A 23239-nucleotide genomic window follows, 5' to 3' on the forward strand; every position below is an offset into this window, starting at 1 on the left:
CTGATCAGCAGTCCAGCAAGGAGACCAGAGGAGGAGGAGAACACTTGTCTGAAAATTTTCCATCCAATAAAGAAATGTTTTCCGTTTTCAGGGTGGAGCTGACAACGATCCATCAGATTGTTTTAGTTATCTTGACAGACTACAATAAAGCAGTTAAATCAACCACAACAGCCACAAAAGGGAAAGAGAAAATGTTGGCATTGCTGGGTAACAATGAAAGTACACCAACCCAGTGAGGGCCCCCTCGAGCCACAACCATCTACAAAAGGCACTTTTCTTACCTTTTGGTCATGGTTAGCCCCGATAATCTTTCCATGGACGAGAAACTGAGATGATAAAAGCCTGCTTAAGCTAATGTCTTCTGACGTAAAGGGCAAGGTAGCGAGTCAGTTATGCAAGGTCATTTATGAGGTATTCTAGCTCACGCTCTGGATTTTGGTCTGGGACAGCCGTTTTACCAAGACCTCTTTTCATTGGTCCTGAAATGCGTACGCTTTTCCAATTGTACATGTCTGCTCCTCCTCAGATTCACCACAGACCACAGACAGTCCTGGTTGGTGGGATGTTACCACATAAGCACATGCAGGGCTTCACACACTATGACAGCTGAACAGGAACTGGAATATTCCACAGGTAGCAGGATGAGTCACACCTGCCTGCACAATATGGCACTATGTCACACAAATGCTCAAAGGGTGCTGTGCTGTAGCATCCATTATAGCGCAGTGTCATAGACCTCCTGTTGAAAGGTAGCGGGAGGGAGACCAGGCTGAGGGTGGTCCCAGTTTGGATCTCTGTTTGTGGGAGGTGTTGAGGGAGGTGGTGGTCCTGGAATGACAGGACTGTGGCCCCTCAGCTGCTCGCGAACATCTTGTTCCAGGCTTGGAGGGACAACTAACTGATCCTCAGGGTCCTGCTGAGCAGGCGCTGCAAAATAGCCAGATTTCTTCTTGGGGGCTTCTAGCGCCACCTCGATGATGTTGTGACTGTCCTCTGGTGCCACTACAGAGCCATTTGAGAGCTTCTTCCCAAAGAGGCTGGAAGTAGATGGAGACTTCTTTAGATCTGAGATCTCTCTTCCGCACACAGCCAAAAGGCAGCCGTTAGTAGTCGAGACCACCACGCTGTTTTGCCGACGCACCTTACTGTTGTTGAAATCGGAGCCCCGGGAGTCATGGCGGAGGTCCACCTCCTTGGGGCTGTCAGGAGGCCCAGAGCGGAGCTGGAAAGCACAGCAGTGGATGTCCACCTCCACCTCAAGCTTACTCCCGTTGGAAATAACACCCTCTAGTGGAGCCTCGTCATCGCTGTCTAGGCCATTGTCAGACTGATTGCTGGAGAAGGTGGCGGAGGACGGTTGGCGCTGAAACAGAGCTGGGTGAGCTCCAGGTCCTAGACTGCCAGCTGGACCCCCAGTATTGCAGAGAGTGACTGCTGGGTGCAGGCTGCAGCGGCGCTCTGGTCGTGCATTCGACCCCGAAGAGGGGTGCTCATCAGATGCTGTTGACCCAGCCTCACTGCCTACCTCTGAGGCAGACGTCTCGCTGTTGAACTCTGAGGCAATCCCACTGCTCGAGGAAGGTGTGGCTGGGTCCACAGGTGGCACAGATATGGGGACAGTGATAGGTGTAGGCGTCCCTCGGATATCACTCGTGCTGAGAGGAGGCTCACAGGTGCAGCTGTCCTCACCTATGTGAAGGGCCACCACCACTGCCCCAACATTGTCTCGGCACCCATAGCTCTGGGCCAGGGTGCAGAGCTTTTTGGCAGCAGCTCGGGGATCTCGGACAGCCAGCACAGTCTTCACTGCTTCCTGGTAGGAGAGGCGCTGAAAGAGTGCCCTGTTCCCGAGAATCAGGAACTCATCCTGTGAACACAGCGGTTCGGTGCGCACCCAGGGCTTGGGCAACACCCAGGGTGACAGGTAGGAGCAGCCCAGCAGGCGAGAGCAGCACGTAACACCACTGACCTTGTTATCCTATAGCATGTAAGGGTCAAAGGAAACATCAGTGGTTAGAAAGGAAAGTCTTGTGTGAACTTCACAGTATGATGGTCAATATAAATCTAAAAATATAACCAGAAGCCCTTTTATGAAAACGTTAGACAGTAGTCATAGTTTGAAACTAGCAATGATTAACCCCATATGAAGTCCATGCAACAGGATCTGACCACAGACACTGTGTCAGCATGTATGGTTAAACAGTAGGCAGTGGGTGGTGTCCTACCTCAGTGATTATAGCCTTGGCGGTTTTGACCCGTTCCATTTCCTCGGCACTCTGCTCCAGGCTGAAGACCTTGGACAGGGCCAGCGGCTGGCCATCACGGCACAGCACCGCCTGACAGGTGCCCACGTCGGCCACAGTCAGGCCGAAGTAGCTGCCCGGCTCTGAGGACTCGTGATGAATGTAGCAGAGCAGAGCTGACGCCCCCAGTTTCTGTCCGGCCATCCCCAGCTTTCTGTGAAGTACAAGAGACAGAAAAAGAGACGCAATTAACAATTATGTATTTATTTTTAATTAACCATTAGATATATTGCTTTGGCCTGGGTGATACATACCGGCTACAAGGGCATGAAACTAATATGCCCTACTACAATAACTGCACAGATAGAGAAACTATCTGTAATTTACCATGTAACGATTTTGATTATTATTAAATCCTAATAAAAGCTTAGTTAGGGCATCAAGCCAACAGAGATCAATATTAAAGCTGAGGTATATAACGTCTTATAAGTCTTTGAAGCTGTGTGTGTGTCTGTAATCATATGTGGTTGTGTGTGTTTTGTTTTACACACCTGTGTGAGGTGAGGAAAGTGTTGCACATATACACACTGTCCACACCGCTGTGCTGAATCTCTTCAGCGAGCACATCCCCCATGGTGCACTGGAGCAGACGAGGAACCTCCTCATTACGGTCGCCATCAAAGATCCCGTAAGCTGCCTCCATGCTGTCCCCAAAACGGTCCACTGCTAGCACAGATACACATAACCTACAAAGAGCAGACCAAAATCATACGAAAGCAACTCTCATGTTACATCATCACCTTCCAAAAACATCTAATGTGATTAAAGTATATGCAGACATCTCCTTTCTCTCTCAAACCATAAGCACAAAAGTTCCTCCGCACATGTAAACAGATCAGAGAGAAGAGACTGACACTAATCGTGGAGACAGAGCAGAAGTCCCGCCCCTCTGAGGGGGGAGCCTAGCGTGTGATTGCTTCATTAAAGATGAAACGTGTGCTTCACACCCACAGGAATGAATCAGATTTTATGAAACGAAACTGCCCAACACTGCCTACTGCCCAGAGGGAAGACAAGCATACGTTAAAGCCACACTGCCAAGAATTTCATCTTCTTTCAGATCTTCTGGCTAATTTTTACTAGCCTAATGTTTTCTTTCTTTTTTTTTTTTAACAAGTGTAACAAAGACAGTAACATTTATTTGCTCAAATCTTGAACTTGTGGCTAAAATAAACGCACTTATATAAAACACATAGGCTGGTGGGTGTAACGTATACACAGTAGGCAAGCACAGTATGGCATGCGCCCGTCCCCTGGGCCCCGATGACGGCTGGCAGGAAGGCAGGGCCTGAACTCGACGGGGACGAAGCCCAGCGAGGGCGGCGGGGAGAGGAACACCGTGAGTGAGTGAGGGGCGGTGTGCGAGTCCCGAGTCCTGACTTCGTGCCTCTCGTGTCCGTCATCGTCATCCTCCCCTCTCTGGTGGCTGAGGTCCTCCTCCTGTCGTCACTCGCGTCCCTCGGCGGTGTCTGGGAATCGCGTGCCGTCTCCCACTCACTCGTGGTTCTCTCCCCGCCGTCCTCGATGGACTTCATCCCTGCTCGGAGTTCGACCAAACTTCTTGCCGGCTCATCAGGACCCGGGGTACAGGCGCAAGCCATACACAGCATTCACACTTAGCTTGCTCACATCGCTAAAATGTGTGTTTAGATTCTGTTCTTCCCTAAGAACAAATTGCAAACAAGAAACATTAGTGAATGTCAGAATCTTTGTAAAAACTGCGTAAAAGAAATTTCTTCTTATGAACGGTTGGTGAATGAGGCCCAATGGTCTTAAAGTAACTAGGCTTCAGGGATTCTCACTTGTTCCTCTGGCCACACATCTCAGCATAGCCATGATCCCATAATGTTGATGTGCCCTGGGAGTCCCCTGCATTTAGGGATGGCTTCTGGTCCAATTTCAGCGTTGTTATGTGACTGAGAGAGAGAGAGAGAGAGAGAGAGAGAGAGAGATTTAAATAAAACTGTCCACTCTTAAAACTACAGATAATCTATATTTAAAAATCAAATGATCAGTGTATTTCCACTTAATATGATGTAAACAAACAGATCAGTTAATCCTTAGATGATGAATGAAATTAAAACCATTTTATTTTGGGAACTTCAAAAAAGACACCTACTACAATCCAAACAACTCAAAAACATCATTTAAAAAACTTAAGGCAGTCAAAGTTGTTGTTTTTTCATATATTCTACATATTTTAGCTTTTTGAAATCTCAGCAAAGCAATTTTCGACTTTATCAAATTCAGACAAAAGCTTTTTGAAAAGGAAAAATATACCATCTAAGTCAGTATTTTATCATCTGTACAAATCATTAGAACTGATTTCCAGGTAGCCTTTAGGATCACAAAGTCATCTAGATGTTTAATGTCACATTTGTTTAATGCTCCTCCATAAAAAATCCATTATATTTAAGTACAAATCAGACAGTTTCTTCCTACGATAAACATATGTCAGATGTAAACAGAAAACATGGAGGCTGCAAGTTTATTTGCTAGAAATCATCTGGCATTTCTTGATTTTGGCTTATTTTGCAGATATTTTTGAGCACAAATGCAGCAGATAAAATGTGGATTAATTGTAGATTTTCAAAATTACTTTACAATTATTTTCACATTTGTACAGAGTTGTCAATTTGCACTGATGCCTTGTTCGATTCTTAATTCAAGTGGTCTTCACGTGGCCCCTTGTGGTGAGAAACTACAAGACCACTTGAAAGCGTCATTCTATACAGCGTAATGATTTGTTTATCAACATCTGATCCATGTTTGTGGCAGAGCTGTAGGAAATGCAGGGGCTCACCTAAACAGATTGAGGGTTTTGTGCTCCAGCATGAGGCTACTGTTGCCTGTCAGGTCCAGCTCCTGGAGTGTGGCAGGCAGAGAGTCCGGCAGCAGGATCTCTGTGAGTTCATTGCAACTCACATCCACAAGCTACAAACAGAGCACACATAATACAAAACAATACATGTACATACACAGATCAGGCATAACATCCTTTTACCCTGTTCTTCAGTCATTCTCAGCACTGCAGTAACAGTGATGTGGTGGTGTGTGTTGTGCTGGCACGAGTGGATCAGACACAGCAGTGCTGCTGGAGTTTTTAAACACTGTGTCCACTCACTGTCCACTCTATTAGACACTCCTACCTTGTCAGTCCACCTTGTAGATGTAAAGTCAGAGACGATAGCTCATCTGCTGCTGCACAGTCTGTGTTGGTCATCCTCTAGTCCTTCATCAGTGGTCACAGGACGCTGCCCACAGGATGCTGTTGGCTGGATATTTTTGGTTGGTGGACTATTCCCAGTCCAGCAGTGACACTGAGGTGTTTAAAAACTCCAGCAGCACTGCTGTGTCTGATCCACTCAGACCAGCACAACACACACTAACACACCACCACCACGTCAGTGTTACTGCAGTGCTGAGAATGATCCACCACCCAAACAGTACCTGCTCTGTGAGGGACCATGGGGGTCCTGACCACTGAAGAACAGGGTAAAAGGGGGCTAACAAAGTATGCAGAGAAACAGATGGACTACAGTCTGTAACTGTAGAACTACAAAGTGCACCTAGCATGTATTACGTTTTATGTGTTGAATGCAATTTTATGAATTTTATTACCCACAGGTTCAAACTACATGATATAAGATTATTTTTTTGTTAAAATTGAAGGAAGTAGCATTACTAAGCCAGGAGAAAAAAACACATGCTAACATGTGGTGTCTGTGTGCTGCTCCGAGTCGCCCTGTAAAGCTTGAAATAATAATTTAAAAGTCAGAGGTGTCAGGTTGCATTTCGGGTTGGATCAGATTTTGCGGGTTTTTTGAAACACATCGTTCGTCTTTGCGTATTAACGTCACACAGACAGACTCAAAACGAAGGTCTGGTTCAATGTTTAGGTCTCAATTACAAAATCAATGCTATACTAATGAAGATAAATAGAAAGACTACAGTGGATAATTCATGTACATCCTTGGAGGACAATCCTTCATCAGGTTTTGATTGACTTCTTTTTGAATACTCTTTCAAGACGCTTGCAATCATCAGATTCATCCGCTGGAAGGGGTCTGACGCACAACCGATGTTATAAAATGTTCCTCCACACGTTGTACCACCAAATCCCCAAAACGTACATAGTGTAACTTTAAAAGCAAAACAGCAAAGCCCACTGAGGCACATTCTCATGTAAGCACAAGTACCTATCAGTGTAAATCTACGTGATTTAGCATGTCGTGTCCTTTCCTCAGACACACTCACCTTAATCTCAGGCAGGTTAAGGACCTCAGGGAAGACACTGATGTGATTGGAGTGTGCAATGAGGGTATGCAGCCTCTTGCAGCTGGACACTGTGGAGGGGATGGTCTTCAGCTTGTTGCCGCTCAGATTCAGCTCCTCCAGTAACTCGAGCTTACTCAGCTTACTAAGAACATCAACACAGTGCCAAGGATATGACTCAGTAAAGAAAAGTACAACCCCAATTCCAAAGAAGTTGAGACGCTGTGTAAAATAGAAACAAGTGTACATAAAAACAGAACGCAAGTTGAAAGTGAGACATTTTACCATTTCATGAAAAACATTAACTCATTTAGAACTTGATGGCAGCAACGCATCTCAAAAAAGTTGGGACAGGGGCAACAAAAGGCTGGAAAAGTGTACAGTACATAATCTACAGTACATAATACCATTAAAAGATTCAGAGAGTCTGGAGAAATCTCTGTACACAAGGGACAAAGCTGACGGTCAGTACTGGATGCTTGTGATCTTCGGGTTGTCAGGCAGCACTGCGTTAAAAACAGGCATGATTCTGTACTGGAAGTCACTGCATGGGCTCAGAATCACTTATGGAAATTATTGTCTGTAAACACAGTTCGCCATGCAATCCACAAATGCAAGTTAAAGCTGTGTCATGCAAAGAAGAGACCATATGTCAACATGATCCAGAAACACCACCTTCTTTTCTGGGCCAAAGCCCATTAAAATGGACTGAGGCAAAATGGAAAACTGTTCTGTGGTCAGATGAATCAAAATTTGAAATTCTTTTTGGAAACCAATAATCCTGCGGACTCGAGGGTTGAGGGACCATCCAGCCTGTTATCAGCGCATAGTTTAAAAGCCTGCATCTCTGCAGTATATAGAGGTTTTAGAACAATGTCTCTTTCAGGGAAGGCCTTGCATATTTCAGCAAGGCAATGCTAAACCACATACTGCATCCATCACAACACCATGGCTTCCGGGTGCTGGACTGACCTGCCTGCAGTCCAGACCTTTCACCAATAGAAAACATTTGGCGTATCATGAAATCAAAAATCCAGCAAAGGAGACCCAGGACTGTTGAGCAGCTAGAATCCTACATCAGACAGGAATGGGACAACATTCCTCTCCCAAAACTCCAGCAACTGGTCTCCTCACTTCCCAGACGTTTACAGACTGTTGCTGAAAGAACAGGAGACGCTGCACAATGGTAGACACGGCCCTGTCCCAACTTTTTTCAGATGCGTTGCTGCCATCAAGTTCTAAATGAGTGAATGTTTTTCATGAAATGGTAAAATGTCTCACTTTCAACATCTGATCTGTGTTCTATGTTCTACTGTGAATAAAATATGGGTCTATGAGATTTGCAAATCATTGCATTCTGTTTTTATTTACAGTTATTTACATTTTACACAGCTTCCCAACTTTTTGGAATTGGGGTTGTAGATGAGAGAATATGTTTACATGCACTGGTCCACAAACACGGTCATAGCATATGTAGAGTCTGTGATACCTTGCAGGGAAGGACAGTAGCTGATTATAGGCCATGTGCAAGACCCGCAGGTTCTGGTGTCCCACCAGCAGGGCAGCGCAGTTCTCATTCAGGTTGTTTTCTGTAAGGTACAGCTCCTGGAGGGTGCTAAGGCTCTCCTCTGATTGGCTACTTGGGGGGATTGTCTCCAGTGCATTGGCTGACACATTCAGGTATTTTAAGCTGGGAGGAGGAAAAAAATAAACACCCAGGCGTATGTTTAATAATATCCTTCTGATATTCAGGCATGACCAAATAAATGGACGCACAATTCTTCTAATGTTCTAATGAGTTCTGTGCAATAATGGATGTAATGTAATGTCTTCTCATCAAGCATGTTGTGCTGAAACAGATGAGACAGGGAATCGATAAGCTTGCATCACTTAATGGAAGCTATCTGAAAACACTTAGAGAAAGAAATGTCCTGGCCAAAGCACAGGGATGTTCTGAAACACCCAGAGCTCAAAACAACCAAGACATCATTATCAGAGCTTTGGTTCCTTAACGCTGACCAGGGATTTTGACCAGAAGAGAATGTAAGCGTTGCTTCTCAAGCTCCTATTACATCACCACACCCTGGGTTACTTCCTCCTCTATACAGCCAAGGAGATCTACAGTATTTTCAGCGGTTTTTAAATATATCAAAAGTGTGGTCATCCCAGGTTTACTAGTTTTATCAGATGGAAACCTAGTGGTGTTTGCTGGGCTACTACTCATGTGTTTGTGTGTTCTGTTGGTGCTGCAAAAGGGCAGTGGAGCACGCTACAGAGTCACAGGCCCACAGGGCAGAGAGAGGCACAGCTGGAGCTCTCTTAGCACCTGCCACAGACCGTGTGAGAGAGAGGGATGCACAGCGATGGAGGGAGAGATGGAAGAAGGGGAATAAAGGAGGAAGAGATAGGGAAGGAAGAAGGGAGATAGAGAGGGTAGAGGGTAGGCATTGAATGAAGGCAGAAGGTAATGGAGGAGAGAGACGGGCAAGGAAGGAATGATAGAGAGAGAGGGAGGGAGGTAGGAAAGAGGTCTAGTACAGGAGAGACAGAGCCAGAGAAAAGAGAGAGAGAGAAAGAAAGAAAGATAAACAGATCAAAGAGAGAGAGAAAGAGAGAGAGGGTGCACAGGACAGAAGGAGGGAACGACCTACTTTAAGGCCTTGTAGAAGAAGCTCTCCGGGAGCTCGCCAAGCTTGTTGTGCTGCAGATCGAGGGCTTCCAGTGGGATGTGGTCAAGTAGGTCGGGCAGTTTCTGCAGTGCATTACTGCCAGCCAGTAGCTTCCGCAGACTCAGGCCACTGAGCAGCCTAGAGAGAGAGAGAGAGAGAGACAAAGAGAGAGTGATATGTCCAAACTGACAGGAAGACTCCACTGTCTGGAGCAGTGCATTTGATCGCTTCTGAAACTGAGGCATGAAAACTAAATATGACCAAATAAATTTATCAGCTCTCTCTTTCAAATTGCTTCCCAGCCCCAAATGCCAACACAGCACAATTCAAGCTTGGAGAAAAAAGAAAAAAGAAACAGAGCAAAGCAAAGTCCCAAATGGAGCACCAACAACCAGCTGTGTGTTATCTCATTTCGGGGAACCTTTCTGGCCCATTGACATGTAAATGACTGCGCTGTCAATGAGGAATTAGATGAAAACGCACATTCATCCTTGTGACTCTTGCATCTCAATCTTTTGACAGAGACAGCTAGTGGAGTCACCTAATCATCTGTCCGACGACAGGCGGTGTCCTGGTTTTCCTTCCGAGTCTGGCTAGACTCTTATTCCAGCCAATGTAAATCATATTAATACGATGCACTGTCAAATAAATGACCATGAAATGCTGAGACTGAGACGCAGAAAAGGAAGAGAAAATGAAGTCTACTGGGCCTCGGGACAGACAGCTGGACAGGACTTGAAGCATACAAACGCACACTCACTGACCTGGCCGGCAGCTCCAGCAGCAGATTATGGGAAACATCCAGCACCTCAATCTTTCTGCTGTCGCACACCCAGTCTGGTAGATATTCCAGAAGATTCCTATCAAACCACGGCAAAGTTAATCATGTCCACAAGTACAGGTTGAGGGCTGTTTGCTGTTTATTCATCATATTTCAAAAATGCCAACCACAAATCAAAACAAGCGATTAGCTGCACATCAGCTCACCATGAAAGGTCCATGTGTGTCAGTTGGTTGGGAACTGGATAGACGTTTACTGTGGCCAGACCTGAGAATGAAAATAATGTACCAAAGCACACTTTTTCAGCAGTGTAACACAGTTGACTGTGTATGGAGTGCGTGGGAAATGGTCAACAGTCAACTAAGACGTAAGCACATCTGTTACAGCTTTACTCACGATTGTTGCTGGCATGAAGAGTGCGCAGTGCAAAGCCGCTGAGTGTGAGCGTCTCTAGCTGGTTGCGCTGGCAGTGCAGGGTCTCAAGGTTGCAGGCAGCACTCAGGTCCAGCGAAGTCAGCCGGTTGTCCCTCAGGTCCAGTTGAGTGAGCTGCTTTATGGGTTCCAGAGTCTCGCTCTTCACACAGTGGAGCCCATTTAGCCTGGAACACAACAAAGACATCAATAAGACTGAGGACCCTGTTTATGTGGGAAAGCTAAGTCAGTATGTTCAATCAATATATTGATGTTTTTGTGACCACATATTGTTTTAATAACACTAAGCTTTAAACATGATGCATCAAGGGTGGGAGGAGTTCCATGTAAATAAGCCAATGAAAGGCGAAGTGTTGGTATTTTTGCGTAGTCACTGTGATAAGAAAGCATGTTCAAGAAATGTTTGCAAGGTAGTTTTAGGTTATTTGTTGTTCGGCATTTATTCACTGGGTTATTCTGAGCTGAGTAGCAAACGAGCTGTTAGTAAAAAGAAAACTCTGCTTATGTACGGCGTAGCAGTGGCCAACAACAGCTGGTTAATGAAGCACCATGACTTATGCAAAAGCTGTCATTCTAATCGCGGTGAAAGCTGCAACATGCTGGAAATGCATGGCAGTTTCAGTGAGTCATGGAATAATGTCCTTGATAATCACAGTTATGATACTATATGGCAGCAGTTAAACTCGATTACTAACTGGCGTCCTTTATGACACTGATAAACAGCCTATTACAAATGTGGCTATATAGTCCTAAACAGGTCCATTATTTTACCTATTTACAGTGGATTAACAAAGAAATGGAGGAGAATTAAAGGTGCAGTATGTAAGATTAAAGAATTAGCAGAAATGGAATATAGTATATAAAACCATGTTTTCATTGGTGTATAATGAACTACAGGTGACTGCATTGTCTTTTTTGTTAGCTTAGAATGAGCCCTTCATATCTGCACACTAAGCAGGGTCGTCTTCCATCAGAGGCTGCCATATTGTGTCGCCCTGTTTCTACAGTAGCCCAGAACGCATAAACCAAACACGAGCTCTAGAGCTGGATCACAAAGAAATAACTAGAATCAGAATCAGTGGCTGCTGCTGGTGCTGGCTGACCATTTTGTGTTGTGCGAAGATTGTGAACCCAAATTTTGACAAATGGAGGATCACACTTTTTGTTTAGCAAGGAAAGGTGAATCCTCATCGTCAAACAAGCAAAAACATAAAGAAGCAAAACAAAATTGGGACAGGCGACGGCAGAAAACCTGATGGCCACCATATCGCTGCTGTCGGAACAAAACCTTGTATCTCCTTTTTTGTTGTTTTTCAGGTTTTGGCATAATTTGAAAATGCTTGTTGTCCTTTACATTGTGTGTAAATTTCCTGATGAACCGACCAAAACAAACGGCCCAAAATGACTTGTAAAAACGTCCGGTTCCATTGACTTACGTTAAAAGTAAAGTATGTTTTTTCTTTCTCCTGTAAAGTCATTATTCTGGAGATACGAGGTTTTGATCCGACAACAGCGATATGTTTTACTACACGCTTGGAAAGGCAGGGACAGAGGGGTATTCAGTTGGTTGCAATCTGCAACATCACCGCTAGATGCAACTAATGCCGGCCTTATACCAAACGACTTTTCAAGCGATTTCACTGTGGCAGACAAATTTCCAACGTCGGAATAAAATCACTGAAAGTCTTGCTGGAGTTGCGTCGCGTTTGCGTCATCTCAATCGTTTAGTGTGAGGTGGTCAGGACGGCTGTCTTAAGTCAGTCTTTTTCTCGTCTTGACGCTGTGGCAAAATCAACCGTGTTTAATATTATCGTAAGTTTTGAGTCTTGGCTAATGCAAATAGTGACGTGCCAGGGGTGCGCGTGAGAGCGAGCAGGTGAGTGCATGCATGTAGCGCGACAGAGAGAGAGAGCGCATGCGTGAGAGCCTGAAATCTCTGTAAAAAGGCAAATCTGCTCCACTTTAATACAATAATCATATTAACCCAAATATGTAACCTGTTTAATATTTCAAGTTCACTGAGTCTGTAACAGTGATGTAAGGAAATGTGCAGAGGACTTTAAGAATGGCATTATTGAAGAATCATCAATGTTTTTTTTTCCTTTTTTTTGCTTTCTGTTACACTGGTTTCTGATTTTGTTTGATGTTTTATGGTTTAGTTCAACACCCAATCTGCCAGAATATACAGCTCTACAGTTGAACTGGACTGAGCCCCAGATCTTTACATGCTCAGCCAACATATCTTCCCATCTGTACCACTACAGAGTGGAAGGAAAAGGGTTTCTCTGCTTGTAAATTTTCACCAGGTGCATGATGGGGAGCAAATAGTGACGCTGCGAGATTCCTAGTCTTTGCAAAATCATAGTCTGTGACTAAAACTGTGACACTGTCTTTAGATGTGAGAGGGTGTCAGACTTTAGTCTTTCAAAAGTCTTTTCAAAGTCTTTTCGAGGTCTTCTAGTGTATGGTTAACATAAATCCTTAAGTGCAGGCAGTCTACAGGAACATGCGTACCAGCACAGAATATCATATCATTCCTCTGGAGGGAGAGGAATCCCATCCACGGAACCTCATCCGGTTGCCGTGATGTCTCAAAAATTTGAAGCATGCTTTTTTCCCCACTCTTCTTGATGTCACTAACATGCTCTTTGCATTATGCAATAGCTGTCACATTTCGAGGTAAGCTTCAGCACAAGCTGTTCCTTGTCCCGTTTTGTCATCACTTCAATTCGAAGAAGTTTTCTGGTGGTTTCAAATATTTGCTCATGCTGTGCTTGCAGCTCAGCCCCTCTGCTATGAAGCGTTCTTGGTGCTGCCTAAGTGAACTACCATGTTTATCCACTGTGCTTAGCACAGCAGTTTAAATACACAAGAAAAACGATTGGCTGAAAAGTAAGTTATAGGCACACCCTCTTATTTATTCTGCTTCGTTTAACCCTTCTGCACATAGCACACCTGGGTGTACCCAGAAAAAAAATGCATGTTTTCTTTTTGTCTTTGTGACATACACCGATCAGACATAACATTATGACGCTCATTGTCCATTTTATCAGCTCCACTTACTATATAGGTGCACTTTGTAGTTCTACAGTTACAGACTGTAGTCCATCTGTTTCTCTGATACTTTGTTAGCGCCCTTTTACCCCGTTCTTCAGTGGTCAGGACCTCCATGGACCCTCACAGAGCAGGTACTATTTGTGTGGTGGATCATTCTCAGCACTGCAGTGACACTGATGTGGTGGTGGTGTGTTAGTGTGTGTTGCGCTGGTCTGAGTGGATCAGACACAGCAGTGCTGCTGGAGTTTTTAAACACCTCAGTGTCACTGCTGGACTGAGAATAGTCCACCGACCAAAAATATCCAGCCAACAGCGTCCTGTGGGCAGCAGATGAGCTATCGTCTCTGACTTTACATCTACAAGGTGGACTGACAAGGTAGGAGTGTCTAATAGAGTGGACAGAGAGTGGACACAGTGTTTAAAAACACTCCAGCCGCACTGCTGTGTCTGATCCACTCGTACCAGCACAAAACACACTAACACACCACCACCATGTCAGTGTTACTGCAGTGCTGAGAATGATCCCCAAATAGCACCTGCTCTGTGAGGGTCCATGGGGGTCCTGACCACTGAAGAACAGGGTAAAAGGGGGCTAACAAAGTATCAGAGAAACAGATGGACTACAGTCTGTAACTGTAGAACTACAAAGTGCACCTATATAGTAAGTGGAGCTGATAAAATGGACAATGAGCATAGAAACAAGGAGGTGGTCATAATGTTAAGCCTGATCGGTGTATAACACACATAGGCATGACTGACAGGAAAATGGGACCAAAGCACTGAAGACACACTGCTGTCGGAAACCCAAAACAAAGGAAGAGGAGCATTCAGGATCACTGCAACGGACAGAACACTACAACAGAACCCCAAAGGACGGACAATGACTCAGGCGAAGTGTGGAATCCTCCAACTGACCGACTTCATGTGGCTCGGGCCGAGAGGAACCTTTGAAGCAATTCCAGGGGAACATTTTATTTGCAATGGAAGTCCCTTTGAGGGCCATATCGAGAGCACTGGTGATGTGTTTGCAGTTTCACAATGGAAAACTACGCTCCTTGATGTTCGGACGTATCTCCAGCTGGTTAAACACCCCCCTCAAGCAGAGAGCATCCTGTTCTGAGGGAAGGTGGCAGTAGCTAAGCTCTCCTGCTACCTAATGATAATGAAGAGCATCAAAGTTTCTGCTCCTTTAAACTTTGTGGGCACTCCATCTCCTTACTCACCATCTGATGCTCGTCAAGGTTCCTCTGGAAAGAAACGTGAATATGTGCAGACCTATGACACTAACAGAGGAGTAAGTCTTGAAAAAACAAACAAAAAAACTTGCTGGCTGTTCTTTGTAAAGCATCTCTGAATACTGGCGCTGGTCTAGGATTTGCCTCAGAATAAAGATGAGTAAAAGCTGGGGGTCAGAATCTAGATTTAGATCAATATATCTACTCCGAGATCCCTCAGGAGTATAGTCAGAACCAGGTGAAAAAGGTTCTACCCCACCCTCCTTCTCTTGCTCTCTTCTGAAGTCTCTCTGTCTCTCTCTCTCTCTCTCTCAGCGCCAATCTTCTTTATGAGTCTGGCTGGAACTCTGATCCACCACAGGTGTGGTAAGGCCCTTGTAAATCCACAGTCCCACATGGAGAATAAGTCTTCTCTCAAGGTGAGAAGCAGAAACGGAGCACAACAACTGAACCACATGGTTATGATTTACAGTGGAAAAAATATGAGACTGAAAGCTCCAACGTGGGGTGGGGGGTTAAATACTGTGCATAAAGAAAATATTTATAGGTCAGATGAGATGAGTATATTTGAAAATGGACGGTCAGAAGTACGTAAGAGAGACCCACTCAATTTATCAAGTCTCTCCCTCTGTGATGCACCAAAGGGCGATCTTGTAACGTTACCATTGTATATTGATCCTGCATTATGCATGAACAGACTGACAAGAGTATTAGCTCAGGGACAGGAAAGAGAAGCAGGGAGAAAGAGAATGGAGACAGAGACGGGCAGCGAGTGAAAGATAAAGATTAAAGTGAAAGCACAAAAGAGGAGAGAGTGAGTGAGAGAGAGAAAGAGAGAGAGAGACAAATGGACAATAGATTCTGATGGCTCACCGTAAGTCGATGCTCTTGACGTGGCTCATCCGCAGCAGGCCGCTAAGCTCCAGGGCCTCCACTCGGTTCCCGGCCATTGCCAGCTTGTCCATGGCACCAAGCCTCTCCAGCACAGCAGGGATGTCGGGGAAATTGTTAAAAGAGAGCCCCAGGCTGCAGAGCTGCGTCAGGCCGCCCAGCTCCTCGGGCAGCGAGTTCAAGTGGTTCCCGTCCAGACAGAGTGTCTGGAGGCTGGGCGACAGACAGACAAGTCAACTCCCGTTATTCTGGGTCATATTAATCTCTCTGGACAGACACACTCTGTGACCCCTCCATAAGAAGTGTGGAAGACGGCACTGGTTAATATGAAATTCCAGTCATGCTTTGTGTTAATCACCTCCATGATTTAAGCCGGACTGAGAGCATTAAAACTGGTCTGATTTCTAAGCCTGATTTAATCTGGTTGCATAACGAGCACAGCCGAGCTTAATGCATTTCACTGGCTCAATTAGTAAAGGAAAAAAAAATGAAGTTTATCTGACAGGGGATTGGCTCATGTGAGGAGAACGTGGGTTCATGTGCCTGGAAAAAAAAAGCCACTCTGGTGGCAGGATTGCTCTGCAATGTCTAATGCCCTGCATAATTTATGCAAATTTCAAAGAATATTCATAAGCACAACCACTCTCATTATCATACACTAAGATTTCACATCACCACCAAGACAAAAATCCAGTCCTCCAAGTCATATTGCTTTTATGAAGAGGGGAGTGGCCAGTGCCGTTATCACTGCTGCACGTACAGCGCACACTTGTATCAACATGCAAGGGACTCAGACTGATTTGCATGTATTTTTTTTTATATTTGCAACTCAGCACACTGCATGAGTAGCCACAAATGGACAGCTTTTTAGGTATTAAGAAAATAGAAGAGGTATGGAGACTATGCATCCAACGTTCTGACCTCTGAAGGTTGCCAATGCAAGGTGGAATGGAGCTGAGCCCATTGCAGGAGAGGTTGAGTTCAGACAGGGTCTGGATCTCAGACACGGACTCAGGGAACACACCTAGCCGATTGTGAGACAGATTCAGGCTCTTCAGCTGGGCGAACCTGCAAACACACACAGAGCCCTCCCCCCATCAGTGAAGCTGGCACAGCGATAAGATACACAATCATTAACTCATACTGCTGGTGACGTTCTGTGGGGGAAAAATACTGTCATTACGATAAACCTGCTCCATTGTTCCTTTCTCATGGAAATATGCAGTGCTGCTTTGTTATGCTTGTTTTAGCAGCATGGGTTGGACATTTTTGGGTGCAGGTCTCTAAGGAAAGGCACTGGCTGTCTGACCTGGCCTCTTTTGCTTGCCTGCAGTAATGACCGAGACGCCTTTTGTGTCCTGGATATAACAGTTGAGTGGCGCATAGGATGGATTCTGGATGAGTGATCGTCACAAACCTTTCTGGCCCAAAATGGCTCCAAGCTAAATAATATGAAAATTGTGTCACTGATACCACTTTGAACATTCTGATAACTGATAATAACAGATTCCTATTTTATTTAACACATTAAAATCCCAGGTTTATTACATCCTAAGGCTTATTATCCTGTAATTACATGGACTACAATGCAAACTGGCTTGTCCATGGCCATTTCAGGAGCAAAACATTACACTACTGACTGATGCCCGTTGTCAACTGTAAAATGTCAACTATTACTGTGAGTTTTCAATTATAAGCAAGCACAGATATAGGAAATGTGGGTCATTGCTGAGATTTGATATTTTACATGGGCATGTCTCTCTCTCTCTCTCTCTCTCTAAATATATATATATATATATATAATATATATATATATATATAATTGAAATTTGAAATGATGATCAATAAAATGACATTTTAGTCAGATCATCTGATCTAATATTATCATTAACCTTTACTAATTCTGATGAATGATTTTTCTTTTTTATTATTTTCATGCTGTAATATACAAGGTGATTCATCTGATGTAAAATGATTTATTTGTAATAATCATTACAGATCAATGCAGTAAACTGTAAATGGTGAGCATAAAGTTTATTATGTAATTGTACAAGGTCTCAGTATGAACCTCCTCCAGCTGTACGGAAAACATCAACACCATAGTCAAACTCATCCCATACTGGATTGAGCATGTCGGGTGTCGTTGCACTCACGGCTCTATCAGTGCGATTTTGGAGATCATCCAGTGTTGTGGAACCAACGACGAACGCTCTGAGCTGTTGGAGCTTCACTGCCCACGAAAATCACACTGCACAGTTATGACGGATTCACTCTTATTGAAGTGGAGAACGCAGAACGCTTTCTGCTCAGGGGTCTCATCTCCTCGCAGACTGAAGGGAGCCATCTTCCACTGACAGTCAGAAACTCTATGACCCCCTCTTTCAGTTGGATTGTGATTGGTTCCTAGACGCCTCACAGTTGTAAAAATATGGCGCTTTGAAATCGGATGAATCTTTTTGAATCACCCTGTAGAATGATATACTAAGTATCTGCTGTTTATCAGCAGGACTTTCACCAATAAAGATCAATCCATGAGACTTCAATATCAGCTGATATTATCGGCCCATCCCTTTGGTCGGGCCCCCACACACACAGACATACCCACACCCACACACAGTGTAACTCTGAATGAAGTATTGTGGAATGGAGGACATGACTGTAGAGAATCCGCAGCTATTTCATAGTCATAGATGGCCGAGTCATAACATATGCTGAAGCTGGCTGCTTGGGAGAGCACTCCTGCCTCACAGCACACACACCCACACACACACACACACACAGATGCCCCTGTGCTGCCACACACAGTTGCTAAATATACCATACAGCTGAGATGAGCAAAGAGAAAGGGATGGGGCGGAGAGGGAGGGAGAGAGAGAGAGAGGGAGAGAGAGAGAGACAGCGAGTGAGTGAGAGAGAGACAGCAAGATACAACCATGTGTGAAAGCTGCCACGAGCAGAGCGACTTCTCTCATGCACACCCTTTCTCTCTTGTGCACACACACATACACATTAACACAGTCCATTTTCCGCTCTGTCTTCAGGTCTGTTCAGAGGACGGCAAAAACACTAAGGAAAGTTGATGATTAACATCTAATAGCATCATCTCCTGCATGGATTACCATTCACCACTCGTTCTCTGTTTGCCCTGAGCAGACAGTCAGCAAGCCAAGTGTCTTTAGCCAAGCATGGAACCATCCATTCTTACTCTTCTGCACCCAAAACAGTGAAGTCAGCATCACAGCCATATCATTGTCAGCGTACAAATCCAGCCATGATCAGTATCACACAGATCACATCCACAGCCTTATCAGCCCATTATGTAAAAGGGCATCTGAGCAACATTATGCAGTTATCTTATCAAAACCAACACCATGCAACTACAATAACAGTCACAAGCAGAACCATGTTCTAATGGACTCTGTCAAGTTAATCTAGATATCAGTTTATGAGCTGTTTTTGCAGTTTCTGTCTCGACCAGGCTGGAATCACAAACTTATGCCATGTTTAGAGGCAGGATGTGGGAAAGAACACAGGTCTTTATTTCTGGTGAGATAACTCCTACCGGTCAAAGTTGCAGAGTCCTCCAGGACCCTCCAGACTCATGAAGTTGTGCCGCAGGTTGAGATGTGTGACGTCTTGGCTGTAGAAAAGGTATTCAGGCACCTCCTCCAGACTGTAGCAAGACAGGTCCACCAGGCTGATGGTCTGAGAGACGACCTACACACAAACACATGCAACGGTATCATGGTAAAAACCACATTACCCACAAAAACAGTGGGTTGAATTTCCTGTGCTGTTGCTATGGTGCAGAAATAATAGCATGGGCACATAACATCAAGGTGCATTTAGGAGATTGTTCTGAATTTTTGATCGACTCAGAACACCTGTAGAATGTTTTGATATAGAAAGAGAAAATAAAAATGAAAAAATAAAAATACAACATGCAGCCCATGATCTGTTTAAGGCACAGATATAGTATAGATGTAGCTCAGGACAGTGTACCAAGAAGATTTAAATATTGGGTACGGGATGGACAGCTCGGGTCGTTCTGAATAATAGTGAGCAATATGGAAAAAATATCATAATGCTGAAATAAACAATAAACAAAAAAAATAAACAAGATATTTATGGCAAAATTCTTACTAGTAAAAATGTTTCCCCCAATAAAATGAATGGGGAAACTCATAAATTATCACTAGTAAAAATTTAATTTTGAATAGTAAAAAGTACAATTTTACTTTTAAAAATGTAATTTTCACACATAGAAACTAAAAATTTAATTCTTGATATCAAGAATTAAATTTCTACATGTGAAAATTCAGTTTTAACTAGTAAGAATTAAATTTTCACGTGTAAATTGAATTTCTGATATCAATAAAAAAAGGATTAAAAGCTAAAACGGTTTGCCGTAGATATTCAGTTTTTGTAAGGGACAAAACAGACCCAGAGCTGCACAGCTTTATGAGTGTTGGCCCTGTACTGGGTGATCGAGAATTCAATTCCTGGCACTCATCTGTGGCCGGGCGTCCAAGACAGAATAACCCTCCCTCTCTCCTCATCACTCAGCAAGATGCTAGCCAATGAGGGAGTCTGTAAGCTGAAGTAACAGAATTGGCTATTAGCATTCTCCCGAGACTGTACAGCTGTCCAATAACATTAACGGTAGTTCGAGAAGACGTGATGGAGCTTCACGTGACTCGGATGAAGCACGTGGTAGCTTTCACTCTCCCAGCTTGGTGGCAGTGTGTGATGGGGGAGACCTAGCAAGCAGGTGGAATTAGTAATCACTAAACTGGGGACAAAATTTGGAGAACCCCTATTTAAATATAGACTATTGTTATTACTATTATTATTATTATTATTTCTGCAGTTATCCGGCTTAAGGTTTGAGTTTTACTTTACGTTTACATCACGTCTTCTTCTGTGAGTTTATTGGCTGGTTGCATAGCAGAAATCTGATTACTGTCTGACTCATGTAGACCTGGAGTTTCCCCATTATCTGATTACTGAAGAGCATGTAAACGTGTTGATCGGATTACTGACAAAATGTGATTTTCTGCAGTTATCTGATTATTAAGTGCATGTAAACACACTCATTGATATAATGATACTAAAATAGTTTAATAAGTTAACAGTTTAATGGGTTGTGTTCTAAAACTACAAATGATAATGATAACATATCATCATCTTGTCTGCCCAAAATTCGGATCACATTTTCCATAGACTCAGTGAACAACTTTCTTGTTACAATATGATAACCAGTCACATGAATAGTATCAGAACACACTCTATTTTAATGAGAGAGAGTAAGAGAGAAAGAGAGTAAAGGAGAGAAAGAGAAACAAAGAGAGGGAGAGAGAGCTTATGTGGTAGTGGCTCCACTGACTGTTGATGCTATCTGGCAGTCAGGCAGTCTCGCCTCTCTGTTGCACTGAAAGAGTGCCTTTATAAACCAGCCTTTTGCTCCCCCCACATCACAAAGACTGCCACAATGCACATTAGTCACTAAGCCCACCATGCACAGCCTCCACACACACAAACGCACACTCAGAGACAGCACACAGGCACGCATGAGCGAACACACATGCTCACACACACAGCACTAACTGAATTTAGTCTCGCCAGAAAAGATCTCAAAAACGCACTGAAACTGGAAGCCCGTCAACATCTCTCCTTTCCTCTCTCGCTCCCTCTCTCTCCCTCTCTCTCACACCATGTCATCATGGTAATCAACTCTTCACCTCACACAGGCCTCCCTCCTAAGCCAACGCTGACTAATTGGATTTTCATTCTTCTGTGTTTTTTTTACCTACTCCCTCATTGTGTACAAGTGATCGTTGCCTGGATGGAGGTATTCACAGTCAGCTGGGGTCTACACAGGGGAAGCACGTTAATTAGATGATTAGAGGCCAGTAAGGAAGAAGCTGGCAGAGAGGGCAAGAGGAGAAAAAGAGACATTCATATGACTAAGGCTGGCTTTACATCGGGAAACTTGCATGCAAACAAAATTCAGCTGCATAACGTAAAGCGTTCTGCTACTCTTTTGAAACTCAGCTGCAATAGTTGCAAGTGACTGAACTTGGTTTCATGGAACAGCCAACCAAAACAGCAATAACTCATCATGTGATCACGATGCACTGAAAAGAAGATCCTCCTGATAAACTTAATGGTAGGTTGATAGTTTTTCATTTTGTTATTTGCACAAGCAACGACCAGAAAAAGCTAAATTTTTTTCTGTAGTCAGCTGGATTAAATGCACCCTCACTCCAAATTTGATACGTTCCAAAAAAGTTGGGACACAGCATGTTTACCACCGTATTACACAATCTTTCTTTTAACAACACTTAATAGTTGTTTTGGGCCTAGAGACACTGATTGTTTTAGAAGTGAAATTTTTGCCATTCTTCTGTTATTCGAGTCTTCAGCTGTTCAACTGTACAGAGCCTTTGTTGTCAAACTTTGCGCTTATTAACACACACTTTTTCAAAGGGAGATGGGTTTAGTCCACATGAAGACAAGTCTAGCATCCTTACTGATTACGCAGCCATACTGTTGTAACACATGCGAAATATGGCTTGGTGTTGTCATGTTGAAATAAGTAGAGATGTCTCTCACAGATACTGCTAATACCCCCCCCCATACCATGACAGACCCTGGCCTTTGAACTTGATGCTAGTTAACAATCTGGATGGTCCTTTTCTTCTTTGGCCCAGAGAACCTGATATCCATCATTTCCATAAACAATCTGAAAGGTTGACTCGTCAGACCATAATACTCTTTTCCAGGATGCATCAGTCCATTTCAGAGGAGCATGAGCCCAGAGAAGTCGGCAGCGTTTCTGGACACTGTTGACATATGATGTCCACTGTGCATAGTACAGTCCTAACTGACATTTGTGGATGCAGCAACGCACAGTGTTTATTGACAGTGGTTTGTCAAAGTATACTTAAGCCCATGTAGTGATATCCTTCACAGAAACATGCTGGTTTTTAACGCAGTGCTGTCTGAGGGGTTGAAGGTCACAGGCACTCATTTGTGATTTTCAACCTTTAACTTCATGCATGGAGATTTCTCCAGATTCCCTGTATCTTCTGATGACATTATGCACTGCAGGGAATGAAGTACATAAAATCACTGCAGTCTCTGGCTGAGAAATGTTATTTTTTAACTGCTGGATTTTTTACTGGTGTATTTTTGGCAAAGCCTCGACCGTTCTTGCTCATAAAGGAACAGACCTTTCCTGGATTTTCTATTTACAAGCATAAATGGATAATGGATAACTTAATAGGTTTTCTGAACATTTCACAATGTTCCTAATCTTAGATTGCCCTTGTCACAACTTTTTTGGAAAGTTTTACAGGTTTTCAGAATAAGCGTATATTTACAAAAAAACAATGAAGTTGATAAAACATTAAATATCTTGTCTTTGTTCCTTTTTTTCAAATACAGCTTAAAGTAGATTCATAAAATCACTGCTTTCTCTTTTTACTAGCATTTTGCCTACTGTCCTAACTTTTTTGGAACTGGATGTACCTTGTTAAATAACTGTTTACTCTTCTCTTGATGGCACCTAATTTTACGGAGCATGGAGATTCT

General features: G+C 43.7%; 1 protein-coding gene across 3 annotated transcripts in view; it reads right to left on the reverse strand.

Annotated features, from left to right (window-relative positions):
• Positions 1–452: 452 nt before the first annotated feature.
• phlpp2 (PH domain and leucine rich repeat protein phosphatase 2) overlaps positions 453–23239 on the reverse strand; it is a 50855-nt gene continuing 28068 nt past the window's right edge. For all 3 annotated transcript variants that reach the window (XM_036586638.1, XM_036586637.1, XM_036586640.1), the window contains 14 exons: positions 19206–19360; positions 16565–16711; positions 15626–15856; positions 10425–10627; positions 10235–10295; positions 10012–10107; positions 9230–9385; positions 8068–8268; positions 6561–6723; positions 5107–5237; positions 4106–4219; positions 2795–2989; positions 2226–2457; positions 453–1978 (listed from right to left, as the gene is read on the reverse strand). In XM_036586638.1, coding sequence (XP_036442531.1) covers positions 716–1978; positions 2226–2457; positions 2795–2989; positions 4106–4219; positions 5107–5237; positions 6561–6723; positions 8068–8268; positions 9230–9385; positions 10012–10107; positions 10235–10295; positions 10425–10627; positions 15626–15856; positions 16565–16711; positions 19206–19360 — 3348 coding nt within the window. In that variant the 3' untranslated portion in view covers positions 453–715. The remainder of the gene's footprint in view (positions 1979–2225; positions 2458–2794; positions 2990–4105; positions 4220–5106; positions 5238–6560; positions 6724–8067; positions 8269–9229; positions 9386–10011; positions 10108–10234; positions 10296–10424; positions 10628–15625; positions 15857–16564; positions 16712–19205; positions 19361–23239) is intronic.

The sequence above is a fragment of the Colossoma macropomum genome, unplaced genomic scaffold (assembly GCF_904425465.1).
Source record: "Colossoma macropomum unplaced genomic scaffold, Colossoma_macropomum, whole genome shotgun sequence".
NCBI lineage: Eukaryota > Metazoa > Chordata > Actinopteri > Characiformes > Serrasalmidae > Colossoma > Colossoma macropomum.